General features: G+C 54.2%; 12 protein-coding genes across 12 annotated transcripts; 6 read left to right on the top strand and 6 right to left on the bottom strand.

Moving 5' to 3' along the window:
• Positions 1–120: 120 nt before the first annotated feature.
• J4E92_003032 (uncharacterized protein) lies at positions 121–1,281 on the bottom strand (the record flags this gene model as incomplete). The annotated part of the gene is made up of 1 exon (XM_051494432.1): positions 121–1,281. One exon carries the CDS (start codon positions 1,279–1,281, stop codon positions 121–123), a length of 1,161 nt encoding a protein of 386 aa, XP_051354725.1.
• A 1,011-nt stretch (positions 1,282–2,292) lies between these two features.
• On the bottom strand, positions 2,293–3,017 carry J4E92_003031 (uncharacterized protein; the record flags this gene model as incomplete). The annotated part of the gene is made up of 3 exons (XM_051494431.1): positions 2,293–2,611; positions 2,666–2,835; positions 2,997–3,017. The coding sequence occupies 3 exons, from the start codon at positions 3,015–3,017 to the stop codon at positions 2,293–2,295; spliced, it is 510 nt and encodes a 169-aa protein (XP_051354724.1).
• A 2,169-nt stretch (positions 3,018–5,186) lies between these two features.
• GOT2 (Aspartate aminotransferase, mitochondrial) lies at positions 5,187–6,691 on the bottom strand (the record flags this gene model as incomplete). Its single annotated transcript, XM_051494430.1, has 4 exons — positions 5,187–5,288; positions 5,344–6,347; positions 6,403–6,481; positions 6,581–6,691. The coding sequence occupies 4 exons, from the start codon at positions 6,689–6,691 to the stop codon at positions 5,187–5,189; spliced, it is 1,296 nt and encodes a 431-aa protein (XP_051354723.1).
• Positions 6,692–6,999: 308 nt separating this feature from the next.
• J4E92_003029 (uncharacterized protein) lies at positions 7,000–9,258 on the top strand (the record flags this gene model as incomplete). The annotated part of the gene is made up of 1 exon (XM_051494429.1): positions 7,000–9,258. The coding sequence occupies one exon, from the start codon at positions 7,000–7,002 to the stop codon at positions 9,256–9,258; it is 2,259 nt and encodes a 752-aa protein (XP_051354722.1).
• Positions 9,259–9,556: 298 nt separating this feature from the next.
• Positions 9,557–10,688, bottom strand: J4E92_003028 (uncharacterized protein; the record flags this gene model as incomplete). Its single annotated transcript, XM_051494428.1, has 3 exons — positions 9,557–9,761; positions 9,832–10,273; positions 10,343–10,688. The coding sequence occupies 3 exons, from the start codon at positions 10,686–10,688 to the stop codon at positions 9,557–9,559; spliced, it is 993 nt and encodes a 330-aa protein (XP_051354721.1).
• Positions 10,689–11,843: 1,155 nt separating this feature from the next.
• Positions 11,844–13,160, top strand: J4E92_003027 (uncharacterized protein; the record flags this gene model as incomplete). Its single annotated transcript, XM_051494427.1, has 3 exons — positions 11,844–11,989; positions 12,035–12,224; positions 12,273–13,160. 3 exons carry the CDS (start codon positions 11,844–11,846, stop codon positions 13,158–13,160), a joined length of 1,224 nt encoding a protein of 407 aa, XP_051354720.1.
• Positions 13,161–13,733: 573 nt separating this feature from the next.
• J4E92_003026 (uncharacterized protein) lies at positions 13,734–15,236 on the top strand (the record flags this gene model as incomplete). The annotated part of the gene is made up of 1 exon (XM_051494426.1): positions 13,734–15,236. The coding sequence occupies one exon, from the start codon at positions 13,734–13,736 to the stop codon at positions 15,234–15,236; it is 1,503 nt and encodes a 500-aa protein (XP_051354719.1).
• Positions 15,237–16,800: 1,564 nt separating this feature from the next.
• J4E92_003025 (uncharacterized protein) lies at positions 16,801–18,868 on the top strand (the record flags this gene model as incomplete). The annotated part of the gene is made up of 4 exons (XM_051494425.1): positions 16,801–17,266; positions 17,323–17,487; positions 17,543–17,643; positions 17,696–18,868. 4 exons carry the CDS (start codon positions 16,801–16,803, stop codon positions 18,866–18,868), a joined length of 1,905 nt encoding a protein of 634 aa, XP_051354718.1.
• Positions 18,869–20,043: 1,175 nt separating this feature from the next.
• Positions 20,044–21,823, bottom strand: J4E92_003024 (uncharacterized protein; the record flags this gene model as incomplete). The annotated part of the gene is made up of 5 exons (XM_051494424.1): positions 20,044–20,734; positions 20,794–21,374; positions 21,434–21,565; positions 21,632–21,728; positions 21,810–21,823. 5 exons carry the CDS (start codon positions 21,821–21,823, stop codon positions 20,044–20,046), a joined length of 1,515 nt encoding a protein of 504 aa, XP_051354717.1.
• Positions 21,824–23,129: 1,306 nt separating this feature from the next.
• J4E92_003023 (uncharacterized protein) lies at positions 23,130–24,180 on the top strand (the record flags this gene model as incomplete). The annotated part of the gene is made up of 2 exons (XM_051494423.1): positions 23,130–23,310; positions 23,405–24,180. The coding sequence occupies 2 exons, from the start codon at positions 23,130–23,132 to the stop codon at positions 24,178–24,180; spliced, it is 957 nt and encodes a 318-aa protein (XP_051354716.1).
• Positions 24,181–25,083: 903 nt separating this feature from the next.
• On the bottom strand, positions 25,084–25,739 carry J4E92_003022 (uncharacterized protein; the record flags this gene model as incomplete). The annotated part of the gene is made up of 2 exons (XM_051494422.1): positions 25,084–25,391; positions 25,448–25,739. 2 exons carry the CDS (start codon positions 25,737–25,739, stop codon positions 25,084–25,086), a joined length of 600 nt encoding a protein of 199 aa, XP_051354715.1.
• A 256-nt stretch (positions 25,740–25,995) lies between these two features.
• Positions 25,996–27,468, top strand: J4E92_003021 (uncharacterized protein; the record flags this gene model as incomplete). Its single annotated transcript, XM_051494421.1, has 1 exon — positions 25,996–27,468. One exon carries the CDS (start codon positions 25,996–25,998, stop codon positions 27,466–27,468), a length of 1,473 nt encoding a protein of 490 aa, XP_051354714.1.
• Positions 27,469–27,757: the final 289 nt, after the last annotated feature.

The following is a 27,757-nucleotide window of genomic DNA, read 5'->3' as shown; positions in this document are numbered from 1 at the left end:
TCTAATACCTAACACAACGCCGTCAAGCGCCAGTTCTTATACACGCTACGCTTTTCTCTTCAGAAACGCCATACACAAATCGTCCCTATGATTATCCTGGTGAAATTCACCTAGCAAGGACTAGAAGATCTCCTTCTCACAAACAACCTCGTACCGTTCATCCACCGCCTCGCCCTGTCCTTCCGCACCCCCACTCCAGATCTTCTTCGCGCCCATCTTACAAATACAGACTCTATCCACCCTAACACCCTCCGCCCAGACAAACCCCTTGTACTTCTCAATCAGATTGCGGGCGTCAAAGCGCATCCAACTCTTGCCATCAGGACCATGACCTTCACCGATCGGACGGGATGACTCTGCTGTTGAAGCTTCGGTAGCGTTACCATCTACAGACCCTGCTGTCGACGCGCCATCTTCTTCATTCTCATCGTGGCCATTGGCGCCTGTGTTCCCAGTCTGACCATCCACCCCATTCCCATGATGATTCGGCGAAACCTTACGTTCCACATGCTTGAACCCATCTTTCAACATCCCACTCTTGCTCCTCCCCCTCCCCCCTCTCCCCTTCGGCTTCGCATAAATCGTATTCAGCACCGTAGCATGCAACCTCAACGGCCTGGTATCCTCAACCAACAACCCCATCTTCGTAAACCTCTCTCTTAACGTCTGCGCAAAAGGATACAACCGCTGCGACACATCCCTCGGTTCCGCATACAGGATACTCGTTTTATGCGGCGCTTGCATCGGAACCAAGCCTTCTAGGTTGATAGTCAAAGCGTCCGTGTCGGGCATGGCGGCGGCATTGAGGTTCTCGGCTATCTCGCCACTTTCGGCGGCGGCTTCTGCGACGCGGAGGTGGGTTATGTCGCGTAGGAGGGTGTGCAGGTCGAGGTCTGAAAGGTATTCTTGCGCTGAGGATAGTTGCTGCGGGGAGAGACTCATTACGCCGAGGGTGAGGTGCAGGGTGCCGACTGGGCGGACGGCTTTCGTGGGGACGGGTCCATCTTTTGATAGCTCTTCTTTGAAGTTTTCGAGTCTTTGCTGGAGTTGGGGGCGGCTTGATTCGGTTACTAGGGGGAGACAGAGGAAGTGGGTGAGTTGTGGTTTCTTTGCGCCGCCTTTGCCTGGTTTCTTGCTGTCTTTCTGGTCTTTTTGTAATGATGGTGATGGGATGTCTCGAGATGCAAAGCCCTGTAATGTCGTCCTGATCTCGGTGTTGTCGCGCAGCTTCTCGCCATCTAAGAAGTCGTTGTATTCGCCTTTTGACTTCTTTTTGCCCATGATTGGTGATGTGGTGTGAAATCCGACAGAGGAAATTTGATCTGAATGAACGTATTGGGCTTTCCTAGCTGCTCTGTTCTTTGCTAGGCAACGAGTGGAGTGAGTGGTGAGAGTAGTGCGTCGGCTGATTGGTCCAGGCGCAGCACGATGCAAGACGGCCGCAAAGAGCATGAGAAGACAAGGAAGGCGCGAGAAGCGCAAGGAGCGTCTAAATGAAGGGTTCACGGCAAAGAAAGAGCGATTCTAGGCGCGCCGAACCAAACGCCACATGATCCCACGGCAGCACCGGCAAGACTACCACGGCGGAACCGAGAAAGGGCCTGACGATGGAACCACTCATGGTGTTGACTTTTCATGGGGCGCGGTCTTGAGCCTATCAAAGCGTGCTTTCCAACCTATCAGACGCAACACCAAGTTCGGCAACGCCATGTGCGAAGAGTGACGTAGGTCCCGAAGGTGGGGTGAGTGACATGCGCCGCCGCTGGGCACACGTTCGGCCCTTCACCCGTAGGGCTGAGGAACGTTCCATGTCACAGAGTATATAGTTCAGAGAGGGGTTAGTATGGTATTAGTTCCAATGGATGATACTTGTCTAAAGTATTTACAGCTGCATTGCAATCATGTGAAGTGTTACTCTGCGCTTGAGTCAGAACACATTCATCATGACGATAGGGAGAGTTAACATTCATTCGTAATCTATGCAAGTGCGATGGAACCAAATAGACAAATTGAGGGCAAGCTATGTAGAGTACTGGAATTTCCTCGCTGACCCGATGACGGCATGTACACAAAAAGCGCTCCTAGGAACGTGAGATGGTGGAATGTCGCGCAGGAGAAAGTTCGTCAAGGATGAGGAAGTGTCGCGGTAGAGCGGAAAGCCCGGAGTCGCAATTGTCGCTCCGTGAAGCGTACGGTCCTAGACTTGGCTGCTACCGATACCGACTCCTCCTAGCTGAGCGTGGCGAGTGCGAGACTGGTGTGCTCGCGCCGTAGCTCTGGCTGATGCGGGCTCTATTTCTTTGCCGCAGTAGGGGAGGGCGCGGCTTCTTCTTCCGCCTCCTCCTCGTCGCCCTCGTCCTGGTAGAACTTCTTGAGGATTTCCTTGACGTCGGTGAACTCCGTCTTTGCCTGCTTGATGATCTTGGCCAGGTTCTCCTGCGCCTTCTCCTCTGTTATGTCCTTGGTGCCCGCGTCGTCCTTGAGCTGGCCGTAGTGTTGGATCTTCTCGCACGAGTCTTTGACTTTGGTGAGGCCGAGCGTGGCGGACGAGCCCTTGAGGAAGTGGCCTAGCTCACTAAGCTCCTTGAGGTACTTGCCCTCCTTCTTCTCGCTGGGTGGCGTTAGTCGTCGCGCGCATATCGCAGGGCGCGCATGGGGCACTCACAGCTCCTTGTCCATCTTCTTGAAGGTCTGGTCGGCCTGGCCAAAGAAGTCGTAGACGATGCTTTTGCTGAACTCGCGCTCGACCTCGTCCTCGTCCATCTCGAGAATCTGCTCAAAGGTGGCTGGGTCGATCTGGTCCTCGGCGCCAGGGATCGACATGATGTCGCCGTTCTGTGGGGGGAGTTTTAGGTTAGGAGGTTGAGCTATAGATAGGCGCGTGTTGCGACAGTGTTGTAGGGACAGCAGGCGGATGACACGTGCGGAGAATTGCAGACATGGAGGGGCCAGGCAGGAGCAGGCAGGCAGGCAGGACATGGAGGGGCAGCACGAACCTTGTCGTCGGTAACCGACATGCTGAACAGGACGCAACAGCAAATCCGATTTACGGGAAGCGCTCTTCAACCTCGCGGGATGCTGTCGACACCTTCGTGTACTGGCGTCGCAGCGCTTCAATGCTCGTGGCGCGACGGTGACGGATATTTTTTCGCGCCTCAGTAGTGGGCCGTGCGGCTGTCCGATTCACTGGCTGCGGCTCGATGGGGCTTAGTGGATGACGAAAGGGTCGGCCCGTTGTTGCTGTGAGCGCCGTTGTTAGAGCTGCTGTCTTCTGCAGAGGGCAATGTCTCGGGACGCAGGGCAGAGTGGGAGATGTGAGTGTGACTGCTACGCTGCCTACCGAACTACTACGTACAGAAGCCCTCTTAGTCTAGTCAACCCCTCTGCTCGTTTAGTCGCTATAGTCTCGACGGAAGCGGCTGCCGAGGGAAGCGACAAAGCTATCCTGTTCGCGGTAGATTGGGACGACACGTCGAGTCGGTGAGATAAGAAGAAAGCAATTTGTGGCACTGGTGGTCACGGGCACGCTGCTCATATACAGCCGCGAGGGTTCTAGAAGTGAGATTGGCGATGTTTGCATCACCACAAAAGAGGGGGGCCACGGAATCATAGGCACAGAAATAAGGCCTCGCTATATGTGGGTGGATACCTCGACGTCAATCGGCAGCCTTCACTCGCCGTGGATCGCCTGTCACAGAGCCAACTCTGCCCTCTTCCAGCGGCTGACTGGCGACCATGCCCCCCATCGCCCTCATCGGCTGCCCGGCCAAAAGTAAGGTAACGCGCCCGGGTCGTGTGTGGAGTCTGCCCTCTGACCTGGCAGCTTGCCCGCACCGTGGTATCTTCTGCGGCTGATGGGGCTAGTTGCGACCCTCGCTCGCACCGCTTTGTCCCGTCGGCAGAGCAGACCATGGAGTGCGCAAAGACTGGAAAATGAGTGCGGTTGACAGGGCGCCAAGAAGGCCTGGAAGCGTTCGAAAGTCTGCCATTTCCCGCTGTTGGAAGGGGGCAGGGCGGGGTGCCAGCGTACGAATATAAAGAAAGACGAGGGTTGGTTTTCGTCGTGAGAACAACGACGTCACTCCGCCAGCCATCGTCATCGTGCATGCTCACCCGGACCCTGAAAACTCATTTGCTGGGTTGGGCTAGCAGCATGTACCGCGCACAAATACCTCGACAGGTCGCCGTTGGATTCCATGCGTTGCGCGCTCTCAACGGCCGTGTAGAGGTCCTATTAAGATAATTCCAACCTTTGCCAGCACATGCGTCTTGGAAACGAGTAAACGCCATAGGCCCGGGCACCCACTCCACAGACAGGCATGCACCTTGGACCCTGACCTCTGTTCTCGCAGAAACCTGCAATGCACCTGAATCATGCTCGTTCGTCCGGCCTCCTCCGAGCTGCAAAGCTTCGATACTTTCCTGTTGCTGGAGCAGGGGCTACGGATGACGGAAGCAATAGTGCGTAGAGGCGTCTGGGATCAGCGTTCGTGATGCAGGCGTGCAGGACAAGGAACCTGCGGATCGCAGCTGCAGGGTCACTGAGTGGAGTAGTTAGCGTGATGGTTTCATCGGTACGGTCACTTGCTGAACGATGCGGTGTGCGGTACCGGCGCAACTTGTCGAACCGTGAAGCACACAAAACTTGGCTTCGTTGTTTTCGGAGACCTTGGCGCGACGCAAACCGAAGCAGCTCCGCCTGTAGGCCTTGAACACCCTTTTGGTATCCCGCATATGCAAGTGAGTGAAACCGGACAGGTAGGCGTGCGTTTGTCATTCGCGATCACGATGTCCCAGCACACGGGAACTAGCGTCATTGCACAGTGCTGTGCGAGTTTCCAGCGATACTATGCTAGGTAATGATCTGTATATTACCGATGAACTCGCAAACGACAGGACCAACCACTCGTGGGGTGTGGGGATAAAGTGGGTGAAGTCTGAGTGGGAACAAAACTTCGGTGAAGGATTGGAGGATCGACCAATTTAAACGAATCAGGTACTTCGATCCGAGAACACAAAAGACGGCATGAAGGAGGTTGTAAGATCGTGAGCCGTTTCATTTCTCGTATGCTTTTTCATTGTATAATCTAGCCGCCGATGCTGTCTGCACGGTACAATGCTGGCGCCATGTTATGTCACAAGGTTCGCTGAATCACGGAAGGAAGTAGAACACTGTCATGACGATCCTAACCCTTGACCTTGTAGATGGCCTCGGCCAGGCGGCCGACGTTCTCGCTGGTGATACCCGCGACCGAGATACGGCCGTCCTTGGTAGCATAGACTGAGTGCTGTCATGGCGGTTAGCGCTGCTGATGTCAAGATGGTTGCAAAACATGGACTTACCTCCTTCGCTAGCTTGTCCATCTGCTCGGCTGTCAGACCAGTGTAAGCGAACATGCCAATCTGGGAGGTGATATGGCTCCAGTCGTGCTTGCTGCCGAGCTTCTCGAGGTTCTCCTTGAGGAGGGCACGCATGGTGATGATGCGGTCAGCCATGCCCTTGACCTCACCAAGCCATTGCTTGTTCAGCGAAGCATCGTTCAGAATCTCAGAGGCAATGCGGGCACCGTGAACTGGGGGGTTAGAGTACAGTGGGCGGACGAGGATCTTGATCTGAGAGTCAACGCGCTTCTTCTCGTCGGCAGACTCGCAGACGATGGAGAAAGCACCAACACGCTCGCCGTAGAGACCCATGTTCTTGGCGAAAGACTGAGCCAGGCAGGGGCGGAGACCCTCCTTGATGAAGTGACGGAGAGCGAAGGCGTCCTTGGTGGTGTCACCACTGGCAAAGCCCTGGTAGGCCATGTCGAAGAAGGGGTAGTGGTCGCCAGCCTTGACAGCCTCAGCGATCTGAACCCACTGCTCCTCGGTAGGGTCTACACCAGTAGGGTTGTGGGCACAGGCGTGGAGCAGGACAATGCTGTTCTTGGGCATGGCCTTGATGTCGGCCACCATGCCGTCAAAGTCGAGGCCAATGGTGTCCTTGTTGTAGTAGCGGTACTTCTCGACCTTGAGACCGGAGTCCTTGAAGACAGCGTTGTGGTTGGCCCATGACGGCGTGGGAATGTAGATGGCCTTCGCGCCGGGGTAGTGGCGCTCGAGGAAGGCACCACCAATGCGGAGGGCACCGGTACCGGAGATGGTCTGGGTGACGGCGATGCAGTCGTCGTTGAGGGGCGTAGAGTCGGCGCCGTATGCGAGCCTGAGGGCAGCCTTGGTGAAGTTGGGGACACCGGTGATGCCGGCGTACTCCTTGTCGAGCGATGACTTGACAATCTTCTCCTCTGCTTCCCTTACGGATGGCAGGACGTAGGGCTTGCCCTTGTCGTCACGGTACGCACCAACACCTGTCGATAGCGGTCAGTCGCGCCTTCCATGTCGGATTGAAGAGCTTATACTAACCCAAGTTGATCTTCTTGGGGTTGCTGTCGGCCTTGAAGGCTTCGGTGATACCTAGAATGGCCTTGGGCGGGGCGGTGAGCTACGGTGTGGCCTATCTTATCAGGAGCTGTACTTACATCCTGCAAGTCAGTTAGCTCTGGTGAAACACGACTGGGGCCCAATTGCTTTTGCCACTTACTGGAGGACCCTGCGGTACCTGCGACCAAGCGGAGACAGCTCGGACGCTGGTCCTGAGGGACAGCTGCTTAGTCGCCGCCTGGCGCAGCGCCGTTCTTGATGACGCGAGCATGGTTGAGTTGTGTGCGGGGTGGAAGGGGAGTTGAGGGGCAGCGTAGAGGGAGAGAAGAGGGTGTTAGAGCTTCCCGTCGACTATTGTAGTGGGTGGTCTGAGCAAAATACCCCAGAAAAGCAATAAACTCCCCGTCGCCCGTTTCGCGGGAGAGCTTCGATGACTCGGGGCAGCCACGATCGCCTCCGATTCGCTTAGCCGAGGCACCCCTGCTACCTCCGGCGGCCTTCACTAATTTTCATGGCAAACGGGCGCGTCGCGTGGGTGAATTGACCTGGGTTGACATTCAGTAAGACTTCCCGTACACTATGCGACCCGCTCTAAGGCAAGCCAGGACGCTGCTGAACCATGAGGCCTCGGTACCTCTCTTCCTCTGTCCCGCACTGGTCAGAGCGCCCACAGCCTCTCATCGCCGTCGAACGCCGCAGAAAGAGCCTCTGAAGAAGTATTCGACTTTAGTAGCAACTCAGGATCAAATCAACGCCACTTCTGCTCCTACCGATACCAGCGACGCCCCTCCTAGCAAACCCTCACCAGACACATCCTCAGCCCAGAGGTCACTGCCGCGGGCATGTCCAGGATGCGGTGCGCCATCCCAGATATACAACAAGAGAGAGGCCGGGTACTACGACGTAGACCGCAACTCGATACGGGAGTACCTTGACGGTGTCCAAAAGGCAAAAGAGGCGACTGTCGAGGACGACGTATATGCCAAGGCGCTCAAGAATGTGAATCCTGAGTTGCTCGGAGAATTGGGGCTTCAGGACGAAAGCATCGAAACGCAGCCAGACCACGAGACGCCGTCCACGCCCGTCTGCGACCGATGCCACAACCTCATCCACCATCGCAAGGGATCGCCTATACACCACCCGACCGTCGAATCCATACAGCAGACCATCGCAGAGTCGCCCCACCGCCGCAACCACATCTACCATGTCGTCGATGCCGCCGATTTCCCGCTGTCGATAGTCCCAAACCTCCAGTCGTCCCTGCGGATACCCAAACTTCGGACCCAGAACCGACGCGCAAAACACAAGGGATGGGTCGCCAATGATCGCATTGCAGAGGTCAGCTTCATCATCACGAGGGCTGACCTGCTTGCGCCAAAGAAAGAGCAGGTGGATGTTCTGATGCCATACGTCCGAGACGTGCTTCGAGATGCGCTCGGGAGGCAGAACGCGAATGCGCGGCTGGGCAACGTGCGGCTTGTGAGCGCAAAGCGGGGATGGTGGACCAAACAAGTCAAAGAAGACATCTGGGAGCGCGGAGGTGCAGGCTGGATGGTCGGAAAGGTCAATGTAGGAAAGTCGAACCTTTTCGAGGCTGTCTTTCCGAAAGGCCGAGGAGCAGATTACCAAGATGTGCGCAAGATCCGGAGCGCAGCCGAGCGTGAAGCAATGCTCAGCAGCGCAAAGTCGCTGGAAGAGCTCACCCGGGTACAAGCACTGCTCGCCGAAGAGGACGCCGAAACGGAACGACTGAAGCACAAGCCTAAACAACACCTCCATAAGCCTCCCGCAGAACTCGAGGAAGAAGCCGAAGAGGAGGATTTCGACGATCCTGATGCGCTCCTGCCACCACCTCAACCCTACACACCATACCCCGTCCTCCCAATCGCCTCCTCACTCCCCGGAACAACCGCCTCCCCAATCCGCATCCCCTTTGGCAACAACAGAGGCGAGCTCATCGACCTCCCCGGCCTCGCCCGCACAACACCCGGTCTAGAAACCTTTGTCCAACCCGCCGCCCACGACGACCTCGTAATGAAGAACCGCATAAACTCCGAACGCTACACCCTCAAGCCCGGGCAATCCCTCATCCTCGGCGGCGGACTAATCCGCATTACACCCGCAACCCCCGACCTAGTCTTCCTCGTCCACCCCTTCGTCCCCATCCACCCGCACGTAACGCGGACCGAAAAAGCCATAGACTACCAAGCGCAAACCTCGGACCGCCAACTCCAAGTCGCCCCCATACTCGCTCCCCACGTAGGTCCCAAGATGGACTCAGCCGGTAAATTCCAGCTCAAATGGGATGCAACCAAGAAACTCGCCGGCCCCGTCACCTCCCCCGTGGCAGGCAAGATGAAGCCTGAAAACCTGCCCTTCCGCGTCTGGAGCACGGATATCCTGATTGAGGGTGTAGGCTGGGTAGAAGTCAGCGCGCAGACCCGACGGCCTCAAGGCTGGAAGCCATCTGGCCTCGAGAAGAAAGACCCCAATCAAGCGAAATTCGACCGCATCACGCGCCTCAAGGAGGAGGAAGAGCGTAAGAGCAGAAAGTTCGCTGCACTTGCCCGCGCGGAAGAGGAAGGACGGGATGCAGAGGAGGTTCTCGAGGAGGAGTTCTACGAAGACGATATGAGAGATAAGATGGCGGAATGGGAGGAGGATTATCCGGAGGTGGAGGTGTTTAGCCCGCTGGGCAAGTTTGTGGGACAGAGACGACCGATGTGTGCGAGTACGGTTAGTGGACCGAAGTATGTGGCGACTAGGGACAGGAAGGTTAGGCCGAGGAGGAGTATGGTTAGTGTTAAGAAGCAGCGGAAGCCAAAGGGTGGGGAGTAGGGTTATCGGAAGGAGGGGATGTGTAAATTAGGTGTGTATATTAGGGATATGAAGCATGATCACGAAGCTAAACGTTTGTGTCAATGATATTCGTCTACACCGTATATGAACTCCGTAATGCGTCGATTCAGTCACGTTAAGTTGTAGTCTCTAGGACAATTGCGTCTCCCATACGCCTATTTCGCCGATCCAATATCTTTCTCTCACATATATCCAATACATATATACTCCAACGCTCTACTCCAAAGCCTTCCTACGTTGCGCAACTGCCATCAAGGTGACACCGGCGATTGCTTCCCTAATTCTTGCCCTGCTCGAGTATAGCCCAGAACTGTTCCTGTTCCTTCGCGCAATCCCTTCCGTCTTTATCGCAACCGGGGAAGTTGGCAACGAGATCGCCTTCTGTAAACTGTCCGTCTTTGGGGCTTGCGGGGCCGGTTGCGTAGGCGTTGAGGAGGTTCTGGGGGACCATGGCTAGTTTGGCGAGGATGGTACCGTGCCATCTGGAGATTGAATAGTCAGTAACGTCTCTATGCATGCAATACAGTTCGGCCTCGGAAAAGATAAACTCACTGAACAATATGCTCCAAGGCATGACTTTCCGCCTTTTGGAAGTTGTAACTCCTGTATATCGGATCGAACCAAGCATCCAGGAAGAACTTGGCCCACTCCCCGTTCCTTACCACGAAACTGCTCGGCGCCAATCCGTCCTTGTCCTGTGTGACGACGAAATCTATTCTGTCGCCCTTGAGGTTACTGAAGGTTTTGATGACGCTGTCGGGGGGCACGACGGGCGCGTTGGTGATCATGTGGGTTTCGAGTTTGGCGGGTGTGAGCAGGTGGGTGTGGATGGGGAGTGCGGTGTTCATGATGAGCGCTGTAGCGTCGAGATACCAAAAGAAAGTTGAGGTAGGGTAGAGCGTCATGGCGTGGCGGGTGCCGGGGACGCGTGACCAGGTCGCGGGGGAGTTGCCGATGGGGTATTGGTCTGCGGTGGGGAAGAAGGTGAGGTAGCCTGGGATGGGGTTAGTATGGCTCTTTGCTCTGATATCGCAAACGGTGGGAAGAGAGAGTTGAGACGTACCATGCTTCTTGGCGTATTCTTCCCGGTTGCTCTTGATCTTTTGTATCCAGACGGGATCGGCCTTGGAATCTATTGTTGTAATCACCACCACGGGCGGTCCGCTCCCTATCGCTGGCTTGGGTATATTCGCGGCTGTCCAACCCCCAACTTTAGAGGCTGTCCTCCTGCTGGTTCCTCCACTGCCGCTCAGCATCCATATCAGGACAAAGAAGCCCAGTACACCGCCGACTATTAACCGCCCTGCCCTGCTGCGAAGGAGGTTCTTGAGCGCAGGCGGAATCGCAATGCCTCCACTCTGGTTGCGGGCGGCATAGGGCGGTGGTCGCGACGTTTTCCTCGGGGGCATGGCGAAATGCATGATGTGTCGTAAGCGTCCGTGGTCTCGGGAAGATCACTCGCAATTGCGGTTTGGTTCGGGATTGGTGAAAGCGGAGCGAGCGATGGGCCACCTGGAGATCGTGAAGTCGGGAATTGGGCGTGGAAATTCGTTACGAGAACATTGCGGGTTATGCGAAAGAGATGGACGGCCGCTATGCACAAGACGGGCACGGCTGGGGCTGGGGGATGCGGTGCGGTCGCGGAAAGGGTCGAATTAATCTAGACACGCGACGACATGGGATGCGATGCGATGGGCCTTGGCAGGAGGGACCTTGCCTTAGCGGCCGCAGGGCAGGGGCAGCGGGCTGAGGAGAGGAGTCACGTTGCCTGAGTACCGGTGTGTCTTTTGGCATTCCACATGGATTTGCATATAAGTTGTTGGTGCTTCTCGTCGCCAGTGATTACTGCTCAACGCCGCGCTTGCACATGGTGCAACTCTTCCACGTTGCGTTATCTCCTTCCGAGCGGGCTATCGTCAACTTCAATGATAGCACACCATGGGCTTCGCCAAGCCCGCAATCATCCCAGAATAGAGGCGATACGGACTTAGCACATGCCTTTGCTGAGCACGATCATTCAGATACGGGATTCAAACGCTGCCGATATCTGGCCTTTCCGCGAAGACGTTTGTATTCGCCGACTTTCACCTTCAAGGAGCCCATAGTGGATGCGCTACGCTGAAGAAACATCGCATGAGTTTTCCAGTATTGTATTATGGTAGTTCCGGTTCCAGATGGTGAGGTGCAAGATAACGCGAAGAATACAACGTCTTCGAGGAGCGCTCGCCAAGACTCGGGAGGTTCTACGTCAAGATCTTCGACATGGAAAACTCCAGCAAAAAGACAGATTCCCAGCTAAAGCGGAAGCTCGGTACAATCGCCAAGCGATATTCTTATCCACATGCGATGTGACGACTGCTTGCTAATACAACACGCTCATAGCTTTGCAGCTACTTCTGCGTTACCCGCTATGACGTCGCCTGTCTGTCACAGTAAAGGGACGAATCCCTTAAGAAAACTGCGATGGATCGCCATCTTACCAGCATCAACTCACTTCGAACTCACGAGTAATTTCTCAAATCACACTTCATCCTACTCCAATTAATAAATCGCAAACCGCAATCATGGTTGAAAAGGTTATGCAACTGAGATGCGAGTGCAACCAGTACCCGTGGGGAAAGCAGGGCTCAAAGTCGCTGGCGGCGACTTTGTGCGAGAAGACTCCAGGCACACAATTCAAGATTGACGAGAACACAAGTTACGCTGAGATGTAAGTTTTCGAACTACATTGTCGAATGCAATCTAACATGCCCAGGTGGATGGGCACATATCCCGAATTGCCTTCATATGTATTAGAGACTGGCGAGGACCTTCAAAAAGTGCTCGACAGACACCCTGATGAGCTCGTGGGAAAGACCACTGCCGAGAAGTTCAACCACACCAAGCTGCCATATCTGCCCAAGGTCCTGTCGATAGCGAAGGCCCTACCGCTGCAACTGCACCCAGTATGTTCGTCTCTACATCGATCTGTTCCACAATTAACACAGTATCAGAACAAAGACTTGGCTTCCAAGTTACACGCAAAGAACCCGGATCAGTTCACCGACCCCAACCACAAGCCAGAGATCGCGTTGGCTCTTGGCGACTTCGAGGCCTTCTGTGGCTTCAAGCAGCTGAAAGACATCGAGCGTTTGATGCAGCTACCACCACTCCAAGCCTTCCTTCCAGAGGTCAAGAAGCCTGAGTTCGATGACCAAACTCTGAAGCACGTTGTCAAGGAAATGCTGTTGGCGTCTGAGGATGCTGTACGCAAAACCAACGACGCACTCATGAAGCTTCCAAAGGAGCAATTCGGCGAACACAGCTACATCCCAGACATGATCCCTCGCTTGGCTGAGCAGTACGACAAGGCCGACAACGGAACCCTTGTTGCTCTCATCACCATGAACTACCTCCAGCTCAAGGCTGGCGACAGCATCTACATCCCCGCCGACGGCATCCACGCGTATCTCTCCGGTGATATCATCGAGTGCATGGCCCGATCAAACAACGTCTTGAACACTGGTTTCTGCCCACGCGCCGATCGCGACAACATCGACATGTTCTGCTCAAGTTTGACATTCACACCACATGACGCCAAGGAGGCGATCCTACCAGCAAAGCCTTTCGATGGAAGCAAGAACGGCAAGACGCAGCTGTACGCGCCACCTCTGAGCGAATTCAGCATGCTAGCCACGACCATGGGCGATGGCGATTCCGAGACGATCCGGTCGCTCGGTGGACCAAGTGTCATGATCGTGACCGAAGGCGAGGGAACCATGAAGGGCAACGGCAAGGAATACAAGCTAAGCGCCGGCTACATCTTCTTTGTCGCTCCAGGTGTAGAGCTAGAGTTCAAGGCCACCAAGCCGCTCAAGGCGTTTACCGCTTTCGTAGAGTAGATCGACACATGTACGTACCTGACAATGAGGCTCAACCTCGCGGAGGTGGCTAGCGGCCGATTGGGCGGACTAGAGCTTCCCCGCACCTTTCACGTGCGCGTGCCATCAGCACTACGCATGTACTTTGGCTGTGTAGTTGTATAGCCAGAAAGCTTATAAGTCGAGAGCGGAACATACTCGGATCCGCACGCGCGTGTACTGGTGATCTCCACATGTATCCTTGTTTCCCCGCACTTGATGGCAGGTACCCCTCTGTAGCTGGGGATAGCTATAAAACCCCGCAATGGAGCTCATGCCTGCTCGTAGGATCAGATTCGTTCCTCTTTGGTTGCTTCTTGATCAATTGAGTTGACATTTGACATTGTTGAGCTTGCGAATCGCGTTCAGCGGCCTGAAGTTTGCCAACATCATCGCCAACTTGAATCGCAGCACTCGTTCAGCTACTGAAACCAGGTAAGCAGCAGAAGCAAAAGCAAAAGCAATGCTATTTGAAGATATCCCAACATAATGTCGCGAAGTCTGTTCAATATAACTAACACCAAACCAAGCCCTTTCAACCCCCCAAATCCGAACATGGCAACCACCGCCCCAATCCCAGCCGAAAAGCGCGACTCAATGGAAGCCACCGCCAACACGCTCGCCACCAAGATGAAAGCCGCCTCGCTCGCCGAAACACCCCGAAAGCGGCCTCTCGGTCTAACCGACCTCCCCCCATCCGTCCGCAACAACATCTACAAGCACTGTCTCGACACCGAACTTGTGAACCACGGCGCACCCAACGTGTCCTACACGCACACCATCTCCAAAGACGAAGGCATCTTGACCTTCTCCGCGTCACGCAACCCCTTCCCCGTGAACACAGCGCTGTTCCTTGTGAACAAGGAGATAAGCAAAGATTCGCTGTCGTATTTCTATGAGAAGAATCTCTGGGTCAGATTCGATGTTTACACAAGCGACGCACGGCACGCGAAGACGTTGCTTGAGGACTCTGGGCTGCTTTTCTCAACGGCGAAGAGTGAGGTCGTGGAGAAGAGTACGCGCCACGCCCTTGAGATCGTGCTCGTGGAGAAGAACAGTGCGCAGAAACGCGCTTCTGTCATGTTTCCAGCCCAATACCTCCCCCGGCTTATCAACTTCCTCGACCAAGCCAGCCGCGCAACAAAGACATGGGCTCAAGGGCGTAGTCTCTTCCTCAATGTAGTAAACACGTATGGATTCCCCGTGTCAAAACTACAAGGAGACCTGCTCGAGCTGTTCCGTCTGATGAGCGGCTTCGGCAAGGTGGAAGTTGATGGCCAGAATCTGCTTCCGCGGTACGCGGAGGGTCTGCAGAACAATATGATGGGCGAGGAGTTTACGGCAGAGGCATATATGGCCAGTGTACATGAACTAGCTGATCTAGCGGATGAAGCGAGGGAGAAGGAAGAGTACGCGCTTGCGAATGAGTATGCTCAAGCTACCATCATCGCACTGACGTACGGATACCTGACGCATGCCGAAACACTTCATTCCCAAGAGGAGGACTTCAACAAGTCCATGCAACGACTACGTTGGAAGACAGAACTGGGACTCGGTATCAGTCTTTCCATTCCACTTCGCAGCCTCACATCAACGAAGCACTGGTTGCGAACCTCGAACCCAACAGACGAAATCAGAAAAGCAGCAAAAGATCTACTCCAAGCCGAGAAATCAGTCTCCCAGGCGCTTAGTTTGGCATGCGACGCTCCCTCCCCCACCTCAAACCCTTGGTTTCATTCCATCCCCGTGGAGCTGATCCCACCCAACAAACCCTCTTTCTTCACCGACCGCGAGAGGGCGCAGACGTGGTATGTGCTGGGTACTGTGCATATGGCTTTGGGCGAGTATATCTTTGCTTGCGGCGACATGGAGAGGGCGTTGGAGTTGTGGGGTAAGGATAGCGGGATCGATGAGGAGGGCGGGTTGAGGTCGAAGATGGAGGCGTCGTTTGAGAAGGCGAGGAAGGGGATTGATGGGGATGCTGAGAGTATGTGGGTTGGGGATGTGAGACCGGGGACTGGGTTGAAGACGGCGGCGAAGTTGGCTAGGGGGTTGTGAGGTGTGGGGTTCTTGGTGTTGGGGTCTCTGTATCAGTGGATAGCGTGTTTCGTGATACAATCTTCCGGAGTTTGTACTACGAAACATGCTATCCACTGTTACAGAGACCTCAAGCACTGATGTGTATGCTTTGAAGTCGTTGCATGCATTCAGTGATTGAACGCCATGAAGAGCAACAGATACACGACAACGAATGCTTGTGTTGTCGTTCAAATCCATAGCCATCCCCAGAAATAAATTTGCATCAAGCTCGTGCTGACCTTCTCCCAGCGGGCACGCTGGTGGCGCTAGACCTTTGTCGTGCTCATCACGAGTAAGGGGATAGACTGAGATACTCAGGTAGCCACAGTCCTCGCTTGTATGCGGAGTTCCCGCTTGTTCTGCGCTGGCGCGCTTGGTGCGTGGAGGGGTTTTTAAGCCTTGTATACAGGTGACTTAGTGTTGATTCCAACGCATCTATGCAGCCACTGTATAGCTTGTTACCATTCAAACAGACCTCGGGAGCATGAGGTTGCGAGGATGCGATATTGACGTGGGTTCTGTTTGACATCGATTTGAGCCTTGCGTCTATCTTCGTCTTGTGGCTTGCTACTGCCTTCCCAAGGTCGTGGTACCGAATGCTTTTCCCGTGATCGTTCGTGGGCGCACGCGGCGGTGACCGGCGGGAGACGAGACCACCATGGCAAACAGCAGTTAGACCCAACAACGCACACTCTTCTCCGGTGTTTCCGTCGATGGCCTAGATGTCGCTTTGCCAGTTAGTGTACATTTGTCGTGGGGAAGCCTGGGCCCAGCGAGGCTGGAGAGGCAGTAGGCTCGGACCTTTTCTTTTAGTTCAGGCACGAGCCGCCTTGAGGCGCCAGCAAGCCACCAATAAAGGTAGCGATCCTCGCTTACCTCAATGTGTACACTTTCACCAGGGGAAAGAACTTAGTTTCACCTCCCTTGTGCTGTATCGGGTTGAACAACGAAGAGGTAGTGCCAAAGTGAGGAAGGCTTCGGCAAGACTCTCACGGCGCACGTGGTGAGATGCCGCCGCTAACTTCGCTCACGCCCGAGTCCCCAGACAATCCTCCCAAGATCTCGGATTCATCGAGCGACATCTCGTCTCCCACGAGACTGCTGGATTCCGCATTCACTCTAGTCATGGCAAGCCCAAGTACCCATCTTACCCGATTGGGGACCTCTTTTCGGCCCTGCACTTCGAGGCCATGTCCAGCTATCGTTGGTCTGCGCTTGGCATCCTCGCCTATGTACACACTTTTACCATCACGCGAGTTTAGTCCCTTGTCCAATCTGCACATTCGAACGGGCTGAAAGTATCTGGGGACGAGGCTCGTCGAACTCAGCTCACCATGATACTTCGAGACCAACGCCACAGATCTATCGCATCGGCAGCTCCGCTGGAGTGTGTTGTGAACCTCCAACATGAATAGCTATAAGAGTCATAAGTATCCAGGTACAGAGGAAGTCATCAGCAGCAATCGCCGACATCCTCTCCTCAGCCTTCTACTTCTCCCCTTCGTTCAAGATGCGTTCGGTTCACGCTTTCGCGGCTTTGGCCATGACAGGCTGCGCAGCAGCTCTGCCTCAATCGATTCCTCTCAGTGAGGTCGCTGAGATACCCGCCGCACCAATCACCGAGACTCCTCTTGGTGAGGGTGCTGGTACCAAGGTCGTTCCGTATTCTCCTGATGCTGTGGTTGCCGACACCTTTGCCTCAGTCCTCGCGGATCCTGCCTCTGCCGACAAGTCACTCAAGCGGAGAGGTTGGGACTGCTCAGAACAGCCTCTTGGAAAAGGACCAGTCCCAAGCCCCGACTCTCCGGAAGCTTTCCTTGCTATGGAGGAGATCTCGAAGGCTGCTACTGATGCCTCCACGCCGGCTGGCTATGTTAGCAAGTTCAAGAACTTGAAGGGCAGCAACAACGCCGTGGCATACCTTGGATACAAGACCCTGGACACATACGACACTCAAGCCTGTGCCGACTCTTGCACTGAGAAGGAAGGATGCTCAGCGTTCAACATCTGTAAGTATTACTCCTCGAAGTATTACCTAGTCATCTCTTACTAACAATGTATACAGTCTACGAGAGGGACCCTTCTGTAGTTCCCGCCGATTCCTGCTCCAACCCCGCTAGCACTACAGTCATCAAGTGTGTACTGTGGGGCAGCCCTGTGACCGCCGAAACAGCTGTCAATAGTGGACAGTGGCGCGCAGATTTCCACGTAGTCATTGCTGGATCGAACGGTATGTCCATGAACCTTGAGCATGGTTGAACCGCAGACTTACTAACAGATTTTAGGCTATGACAGCGAGCGTGTCGTATCTGTAGACGGCTACAGCGGCGAGTCTCTTGGAAACGTTGCCATCAACGCTCCAAACGACTGCAACGGTGACGATACTGTAAGTATCTTATATCTACCTCATCCACCAACAATCGCTAACTTCAGTCTAGTACATGGGCTACAAGCTCTTCAACGACGGTCAACCCTTCGAACCCGCCCGTTGCGCCGCCGCATGCGAAGCCGAGACAAAATGGAACGTCGAGCACCTCAACAGCCGCATGCTATGCAAGTTCTTCAACACCTACGTCCTGATGAAGAACGGCGAGCCCCAAGGCCAATACTGCTCTATGTACACCCAGAAATGGGCGAAGAGCGTGGCTGTCAACGATGGCCAGTACCGCGGAGATGACCACTACACGATTGCTTCCAGCTACTCCTACTCCAACACCGCCGACCCTGGAAAGCCTAAGCTGCCCTGCGATGTCGCCGCCGCCAAGTCTGCCATCATTGCTTCGTCGCTACAGCCATTCTGCTCTACTCTTCTTGGATACACGACGCAGGTTTCGACTGTGATCGCTACTGTAACTGCCACTGTTCCCGCTACGACTGTTGTTATCACCGATGCGCCTGTGACCACGACCACCACAACGGTCACTCAAGCTCCCCAAAAGCGCGAGGTTGCCGTTCAGGATACGCCTGCCGCTCTTGCCGACTTTGCTCCCAGTGCTGTCTCTGTAGCCTGCAGCCACCAAGCTACTCCTGTCACAGAAACCACTACGACGTCTACTACGACCACCGCGACCGTTAGCTCCGGCACTGTACTAGTCACTACTACTCTGCCTGTCCGCACTACCATCATCACCTCGGTAGTTGCTGCGGCGCCGACATGCACTGCTCGTGGCGTCAATCTCGTCAACAATCCCGGCTTCGAGTATGGCATGGCAGCTTGGTCTCAGTCCCAGTACGGCGCCAACGGACCAATCGCATGGGGAGTGGGCCCTAACGGCCCAAGCGGTGGTTCTTCCTACAGCGTGACAGGAGGCAATTCAGGCACCGGCACTCTTCTGAACCAAAAAATCTACGGTCTAACCAGGGGCGTTACATACACCTTCTCGTACAAATACTTCGCCACGGCCTCCCCAGCTGGCTCTATCAGCTGCTATATGATCGGCACAGGACTGAGCTCGCAGAGCGGCACTGAACGTACCAACTCGTGGATCTCAGGACCAACCTACTATGGAGGTACTTTTGTGGCCCAGTCGACCTTTGGGGAGTTGGAGTGCTTGTTCAATTCGCGCGGTGCGATGACTTGGCGCATTGATGATTTCTTCTTGGGGTGCTAGAGACGTAACAGTGTACCGACAGGGAGCTTAGAAGGGCAGGAAAGCCTAGGTACAATCCTGAATCCTTGATTCATTTCTTATCATCAATCCGTTGCAATCCTTCTTTAGGGCTTCTTGAGTATGACCGATGTGATGGATGTGGCAGCACAACAGTATAAGCACAGCACAGAGTGGAAACCATGTACATAATAATTGCAAAGTGAATACATTTCTAACTACCTTCTTCACTAGTCCCGTGTTCTTCATTCGTTACCATTTGGTCCTAGTTCGCTTCTCCATATCGAACACGCGCGCTGATGTATGTGAGAATCATCTAAAGTTATTGCAAGCCCTCCACCTTGAACTTCGTAGCAAAGACATGAATACGATTTTTATCACCAACATCGCAATGTACATTTTTTGCTGAATACCGCAATCCGGACGATGCGATCGTACACAACACCTCGGTACATGTCAGCGCACATAAAGCCATCGACCAGAGTCTAGCACAAGAGCGAGAAAGTATCGTGCACAACCAGCTCAAAGACTTTCGCTGCGGAGAAGGCTATCCAGGCTAGTGCGATTATGACCTGGGAGCTAGGTGACCAGTGCCAAGCATGTTGGCTATTGACATATTCCAGTGGAGAAAGTAAGGCGTTGAAGAGGCTCTACAAGCATACTATCTGGCGAAGCGTGCAGAAACACAGTTTCAAAAAGCTGCGAGAACCAAGTCGTCTCTTGCGATATGAAATGTGGTGATGCTGATGGGGGCACATGGGGACATATGTTGTAAACTGGTGGCGCTGACGAAGACAGAGCATTCATAATCGGTGGTATGAGAAACAAATGATGGAATTCAATACGTATCTATCTATGTAAATTTAACATTTCGATTGGTCAAACTTTTGCGCAGTATCTGCAGTACCATTCTTGATACAAAGAACGGACGGTGAAAGAAGATGTAAGACGGTAACCGATACAAAGAAGTGAGCGAATATTATAAGGTGATATGAAACGTTCGACCAAATTCTTATCCTGATTGAACCAGGAGAAGATCAAGGGTAGCGGCCGTGATGGATTGTTGGCCGTTTCGTCGTCGATGTATGTCTATGTTCGAATGCCGCGCCTCTGACGTTGGAAAAGTGTGTGTCGTACAAGACGCTGTTGTTAGCGAGCGCGTAACGCGTATCACGTGATTACGCATATGCCGATTCGGTCCCCGCTTGTTCATGTGCCCATGGTTGAGGTCGCTCCACCATCATACCTGGGTATGGTCGAGGAGAACTGTCAGGCGTAGGCAGCATCGGCCCAGTAGGAATCGGAGGGCGAGGAGGTGACTTGGCGAAGAACTGCTCGAGCGTCTCGCCTCTCTCCAGAGCCTGGACCTGGCCTTGTCGGAATTCTTCCAGTACGGCTGACTCCACAGGTTTCGGGTCGAAGTACGTGTATGTTCTTGTGCCTTTGAGACCCGGAAGACCAGGCGCCTTGTACTCCGCAACGCCGTCCTCATATGTCTCATATGTAGAGACAAGACGCTTGCCACCACCTCCAGGAAGGTCGATGACGAAGGACGGCATCATGAAGCCGGACAAAGTTCCTCGGAGTTCCTTGTCGAGGTCGATGATCTTGCTGAGGGGTGTTCGGAGATCTTCGATACCCTGCACCATATCACACTGGTAGACGTAGTACGGTTGTATGTTGATGTTGGAGAGCTTCTTGATGAGGTCTGACAGCGGCGCGAAGTCGTCGTTGACGCCTTTCAAGAGGACAGACTGGTTGCGCACGATAACACCATGCTTGAAAAGCTTGTTCGCAGCAAGCTCTGTTATCCACGTGATCTCGTTGGCGTGGTTGATGTGGGTATGAAGGCAGACTTGCTTGCCCATGCTGAAAGTTGCGCAGTTGTATTAGCCTCATTACATATAGGTGGTAGATGAATGACTTACTCTCGACCTTTGTTAGATACTTCAATCAAGCTGTCGACCCATGGATCACTATCATCAAGTATGCGACCAGGAGCTACGGCCAGGCCCTTCGAAGCAAATCGGACCCGTTTGATATGGGGGATGTTGAGTAGTCTTTCTCCAATCTCTTTGATGTGATCGGGTTGCAAAAAGTAGGCGTCGCCGCCGGAAACAATAATATCTTCGAGCGACTCGTCGTTGGCGATATGGTCAAAGATGACTTCCCATCGCTTGCGGCTGGGCTTTTGGGGTTTCTTCGATACGGTATCGGTGTTCCCTCCAACTGCGTAGGATCGAGTGCAGAACCGACAGTACACAGGGCAGATCGATGTGGCCAGGAACAAAGCTCTTCCAGGATACCGGTGGACCAACCCGGGGACAGGACTGTCTGCTTCTTCGTGCAATGAGTCCAGCTCCATGTTCTTGTGATCGGGGATGATGCCGCTTCTAAGTGGGAGAAATTGTCGCCGGATAGGATCATCCACAGCGTTTTGCCAATCAACAAGCGAGAGTACGTGTGGTGTTAGGCGGATGGCCATGGGTGCCAGCTTGATAGCAGCGATCTGTATTCACATCAGCATTAATTTGTGTATAGGGTAATGCGGACTGATGAGTTACGCACAGCATCCTCGATGAAATCGTTCTTTGTACGAATCTTCCGGAGTTGATCATGCTGCGAGCGCAGTAATGTGTCGGGCAAAGCTGTGTTGAGGAACTGATAGAGCTTGTGCTTATCGGAGACGGTATTGCGAAGCTAAGAAAGTCAGTTTTGTATCGAACCGTGTATTATGGGGATCCAGAGAGATTTGTATCGACGTACCTGCCATCTATAAGATATGAATTCATCTGCGGAGACGTCCTTCCATGGTTGGATATGATCCCAGTAGGGCTTCTGAGCGGCCAAGGTCGATTGAGTTCTGTGATGCGATAGCAGACGTGCTGCGTGAGCGAAACCCGACCGGGAAGAATGTCTCCCAGCCATGGTGCTTGGAACAAACATGCTTGGGTACATGTCAGTAGGTGAATGCCACAAGAAGGAGCGATGTAAGAAGGAGCGATGTGGGAAGAAGGGCTGGGACGAAACCAAAGCTAGAAATAAATTTTCAAGAGTAGGGAACGTGTTTATCGAGCGCGTCACACCCGTTGCACAACCCGGTGGAAGGAGCTGTCGCTCGCCTCGTCGTCTAGGTAGGAGCGATGTAGATGCTGTGCTACGACAGCAGCAAGAGCAACCGCTAAAGTGGGTCTTTTGCAATCTCAAAGAATTGGGCAGGCACGCTCGACTATCGCCAAGTTCAATTCGTTATCGGATGCAGGAGATCTCTAGGATGTGTTTGGGCCTGGAGTTTGCTGAGGGCCATCCTTCATGACCTGTTCGGGTGCAGCGCTACAGCGATTTAACGAATTCGGTGACATGTGGGTGAGGAGAAGTAACTGGCCATGGTCCGCATGGTGTGTATAGGGGTTATAGTGACAGAAACGCCCAGTGGAGAAAACATAGCACGGCGCCAGCTCCAGAAAAATGGTGAAATGGCACTGGCAGGGCATTCGTATCACAATATCGCTTGATACAGATTTCCCATGCGGCGGCCATCAGGGTCCCAGGATCAATCAGATAACTTTGAGTAATAGCTGGTAGGCAGGCGAGGATGCGTATCGAAAAGGGGCTTACGAAGCACAGTAGTCCATCCTGTACTGGCTGGAACTGGGGACCGACATGCAAGAAAACCGCAGGTCTACAAGGATCGCTTCCATATCTCCTCCCATGGGCCCGATCCTCGGGTCAAGCCAGAGGCCCGGAAGCTGCAAGCGGCATGCATGTTAGTGGTACAGCAGGCGAATACTGCATTAGCTTTCCTCGTATGTTGAGTGGACATAGAACTTGCATCCGCGGAATCCTTTGGGCTGCCATGTTCGTAAGAAAGTCGTAAGCTCAAGCGACTCCACCAGAGGCAGGAGTGCTGGCCAGCCTAATCGGTCAAAGACGACCGGCAAATGGACATCACACGGCCCGTACCGCGCGTGTGACGGGCGATAGTGACCCAGGCTATCGGGATGGCAAACTTCGCAATAGTGCTGCGATCGAGTGAGAGGTTAGCAAACGTCGGGAGTGGCAAGGAGACGCTCGGCATGTCGCCGTTCATGTGAAGAGGTGCAGATAGTGCCAGTGCTAGCGGGGAGATTCCGACGTTCCGTCGCGCCTTCCGCTAGTTTCGTGCCAAGCCATGACCTCAGCCCCTCCAAACAATAGTGAGGGCTGCGATCACGATTGATAACTACCGCGACAGCTCAACTCTCTACATCACCCCACCGCTGCCATGGCTGATTCTCCCGCTTCCGCGACTAGCGCGCTGCCCGGCGAGTCGCCCGCCCAGACCAAGGCCAGACTGCGCAGAGAGCGGCTGGCTGCCAAATCCGGCGCCTCACGTCTCCAGCAGATTACTGCTCTCCAGGGCGGCCCACCAAAGCCGCTCAGCGAACTCGAGAAAGACGTGCCAGGTAACGGCTCCTCCCTTTCGAATACATTAGCCTCCACATAGTCCCCCTAGCTCCGTCCTACAACAGCGTGAATGCACGGCTAATGGCATTCTAGTCAAACCCGCTTCCACCCCGTCCCAGTTTACACCCGCTGGGTCTGGCACGGCTACTCCAGATCCAGATGAGGTGGATATTTCGCAACACCACTACGCGCCGGCATCGCAGCCTCGTCTCCCCTCGCCATTCGCTTTCGAGGGTGGCCAGTCCGGCCCATTCGGCCCCGGCCCAGGCACGGATGCATCGCAGGATCCCATGATGGCCATGCTCCAGCAGATGATGGGCGCAGGCGCTGGCGGTATGCCTGGCATGCCCGGTGCCCCAGGTCAAGGCGGCGCACCACCAGGCGGCATGCCACCCGATCTTGCCAGTATGTTCTCGGCCATGCAGGGTGGTGCCGGTGCCTCCGAACCGCTGCCAGAGCAATCCTCTGCGTGGATCTGGCGCTTGGTACACTCTGTCTTCTCGTTTGGCCTCGCCGTCTACATTGTCCTGCAAACACCATTTACTGGATCCAAGATGTCACGCGATAATGTGCTGGAGGACGACTGGGTCAGCCAATCGACCCCAGCGCAGAACTTTGCGCACTTCTTTTATCTCTTCGCGACTTTCGAGGTGGTCTTGCAGTCCTCGCGCTATTTCATCGAACAGGGCCAATTACAGGGAAGCGGCATTCTTAGCACGGTCGCTGGTATCCTACCAGCACCCTATTCGGGCTATGTGAGGACTGTGGGCAGGTACAGCGTCATTTACAAAACAGTTGTGAGCGACGCTATGGTGATAGTATTCGTCTTAGGCGCCACGAGCTGGTGGAGAGGTGCCGCTGCTGCATGAAGCGCTGCAATTTCTGGCATAAGTAGAATAATGGTATGACAGGCATCCTTGTACCCGCTTCCTCTTTGGTGCAGAGCTCCACTCAGTATTACCTAGGTGTGCTGTAACTCTCAAACAGCCAGTTAATATCTCGGCTCGATACCACAATCTGGGACAGACAAATGTCGCACCCATCTCAGTGTCCACGTGTGGGCAGGTTTTACGCGCACTATATCTCTGTACTTGCTCACCTCGGGCGACATCGCAACAACTCATCGACCACCGCCACTATTGCTTCCGCCTAGTGTATGCACGTCATACCTTGTTACACGCTCCACGAACCACTAATGCATCAGACTCCTCCCCATACATGGTAAACAGTTACACTGCACAAGCTCTATGCACATCATTCCTCTGCGCTGCACGGAAGCTATGATTATTTTGACATCACGAGACCTGTAGATCTTTCCCAGGCGCGCGGAATTCCATCAATCATGCGCACATGGCAGCTAGCATTTGTTGGGCAGCCAGGGCCCGTCCCGCGGCTGCCAGCAGGAGTCCCTGGACAACACGCGTCGCTCAACAGCAAGACGCACTCGACATTTTCGTTTGTTCTCGCCTCCGGTGAATAGCGCACCCGTACACGCGTTACAGTTAAACCGCCATAGCCGTCCTGCGTACGTTTCACCGCCATGTTCGGCGAAAATTCCCGAATCTTGCAAATTGCCTTTGTGCATCATGCAATTTCGTCTCGAATTCCCATCACCACACGCTCCTGACCGGATGCGAGCTTCACAACCGTTGCTTCAGAGCTCTCGGGTATGCATACGAGTCATGTTCGAGACGTGGCGTCACCTTGCCCTTTCAGTTGATTCCACTGCGTTGGTCGACAGGGTCGCACGCAGCGCCATACCCAAGGCCCCTTTACAGCAACTTGAGGTGCCCAGTAACCTGATCTATGACGCCCTTGGGTGCAGGACCGATACCCAGTACTGTCGCACTTCCACTCGCGATTTGTGTCCGTCCCGCATCGTGGATAATGTGTGCCACCAATCCTAGGCTCAGTGCCTGCGCCTGCAACAACTCTAACTCTTCTTCGCTCTTGACTTGTAATGCCACCTTGGCTTGTCCCATTCGCTCCCAGCGCTTTAGCAACGTCGATTCCGGTGCGTGTCGGAGGAAGTGCTTGTAGCAGGCTAATGTCGCGTGTCCGCATTGTGCGCCAATCTTGCCTGTTGTATGGTTAGACATTTTACAGATAATAGACATGTGTCAAGAATCGCAATACCTTTTGTCATGCCGAGATCTGTTCGTACTACCAATACCATCTTGCACTCTTCGTTGTGACCTGGGAACTCTGCAGGCGCACTGTCGTCGTCTTCATCGCTCGACTCGTCTTCTGAATCTTCTGAGTCTTCTGCCTTTTCTTTCTTCTCAGACTTCTTTGGTTGAGAGATCGGGCTGCCTCCGAGGAAACCAAGTGACTTTGCTTGCCCGAGCATATAGCCTGTTACACCAGCGAGGATGGCGCATGCGGCTGCTATGTTTGCAGTAGAGGGTTGCTGGGGAGTGTCTGCCATGTGTGCGGTCGGACGTAGGATACAATGTATGAAGAACGGTAGTTTTACAACAGAAGAATACCGGAAAGTAGGCTTTTATGTGAAAGAATTTGGGCGATTGGGAGAGTCATAAAGTTCCATGGCACTCCCGCCCGCAATTGTAGAGCTAGACGTCAGGCTGAGGGTCCGTGCTGGCAACATCTCGAATTTGCGGACTACCGAGCACGTCGCCCACTCCATCACGACGGCACCACCGCTGTCTCGGCCCTCTCACACAATGCAAGCTCGAGGTCAACTAATCTCTGGGCGCACCGCGGCCCAAGGATTGGCCCTTCGCCCGGCGCAGTCAACCTGCCGAACGTACGCGACGACAGCGCCCACTCCCGCAGTGAAGAACCCACTACAGCGACGACGCGGCGGTGATCTCGGCTCCCATCTGCCCATAAACATCATCCCGAAAGATGCATACATTCCCCCATACCCCTATGGCGCCCACCAGCTGTTCAAGCAGGCCAACAAGGGTCTCTACGGTGACCAGATGATACGCTTTGGCAACAACGTCTCCAAAGACACCGAAACGAAGACACGGCGCAACTGGAAGCCCAATGTGCTCTCCAAAAGTCTATACTCGGTCGCACTGAAGAAGAAGATAAAGCTGCGCATCACCGCCAAGGTTCTCAAGACGATGGATCGTGAGGGTGGGCTGGACGAATACCTGCTCAAGGACAACGTGGCACGCATCAAAGAGCTTGGACCCATGGGATGGGCACTGCGATGGACACTGATGCAGAAGCCGGAAGTCATCGATCGGTTGCGGGCAGAAGCTGCGGCTCTTGGCATAGACCAGGCCACAATCGACAAGCAATGGCCTACACCCCAAATGATCGCCGAGAATAAAGCTGCCCACGGTACGCTCTCCGAAAACATGCCCGCTGGCGCGCTCGAGAGCCTAGAGTTCATGGAGACAGAGGACCAAGAGATGTGGTCCGGAGAGGAAGTCAAAGACATAACCGACCCAAAGAAAAAAGGCCCCAGAGCGTACAAAGTGCGAGCCGATGCCGCCCTCGAATACACCAAAGCAGTCAAGGCCGCAGAGCGTTACGTATCCCGCGACGCCGTCGACAGCATAGAAGAGGGCCTCAAACTAGCCTTCATCCGAGCCAAAGAGCGCGAAGCAGAGAGACTCAGAAAGAAACAGATAGTGAACGAAGCAGGCATCACACAGCAAGACCTAGATGAAACCAGGTCGAAGTTCAACCTCCCTGACATCAGCGATAACGCCGCCAGGAGAATCACCTACAACCAGCGGAGACGCAAAGAGATCGACGAAGCCGGTGGCATCGAAGCCTGGAGCAAGATTAAAAGCGCTGCACACGACGCGAAGGTAGCAGAAGCAGGCGGTCTAGAAGCCTACAACGCCAACAAGAAAGCTTACAACGCGGCTCTCATCGCGGAAGCGGAAACGGCTTCTACCAACGAGAACATGGATCCCGAACGAAGGGCATACCTCGAAACCGCGCTGCTGAAGGCGGATCTGGCTATCAAGCATAGGCTTGCTGGTGGTGAGGAGGGTTACGTCGAGTCGATTTTGGAGTTGCATAGCAATGGAGGTCTCCGCGCGAGTGGCGGTGCTAGTGGTCTGAGTGAGATTTATCAGGCTGCGGAGCGGGAGAGGAGTGCGGGTGGTGATGCTTGGGGCGCGCTTGTTAATGAGAGTAGGAAGGGTGATGAGAGCCGGCCGCGCTCATGATCATGATGATGATGGGGTTGGATGTTGATATGTACAAATGTTGATTGTATACTACGGACTTCGCAAGCAGTGTTGACGCTGCGCTTCTACCTCGGTCGCGTCAGTTATCGCTGTGCCTTTCATGCGAGTATGTGATTCTGTTGCCACTATGTCTGCGCAGCCTCAAAGTCTCGGTCAGTCGGTTTCTCGTCTATCTTTGGCTTCTCATTATTCGCGATTATCAGGAACTGATGCTCTCCACCGCTATCAACCCTTGCATAAATTGAGCGCGTTACCCAGTCACTTCCCA

Source organism: Alternaria infectoria (assembly GCF_024043175.1).
Source record: "Alternaria infectoria strain BMP 0036 chromosome Unknown scaffold_4, whole genome shotgun sequence".
Taxonomy (NCBI): domain Eukaryota; kingdom Fungi; phylum Ascomycota; class Dothideomycetes; order Pleosporales; family Pleosporaceae; genus Alternaria; species Alternaria infectoria.
This window is presented reverse-complemented; position numbering and strand designations above follow the sequence as displayed.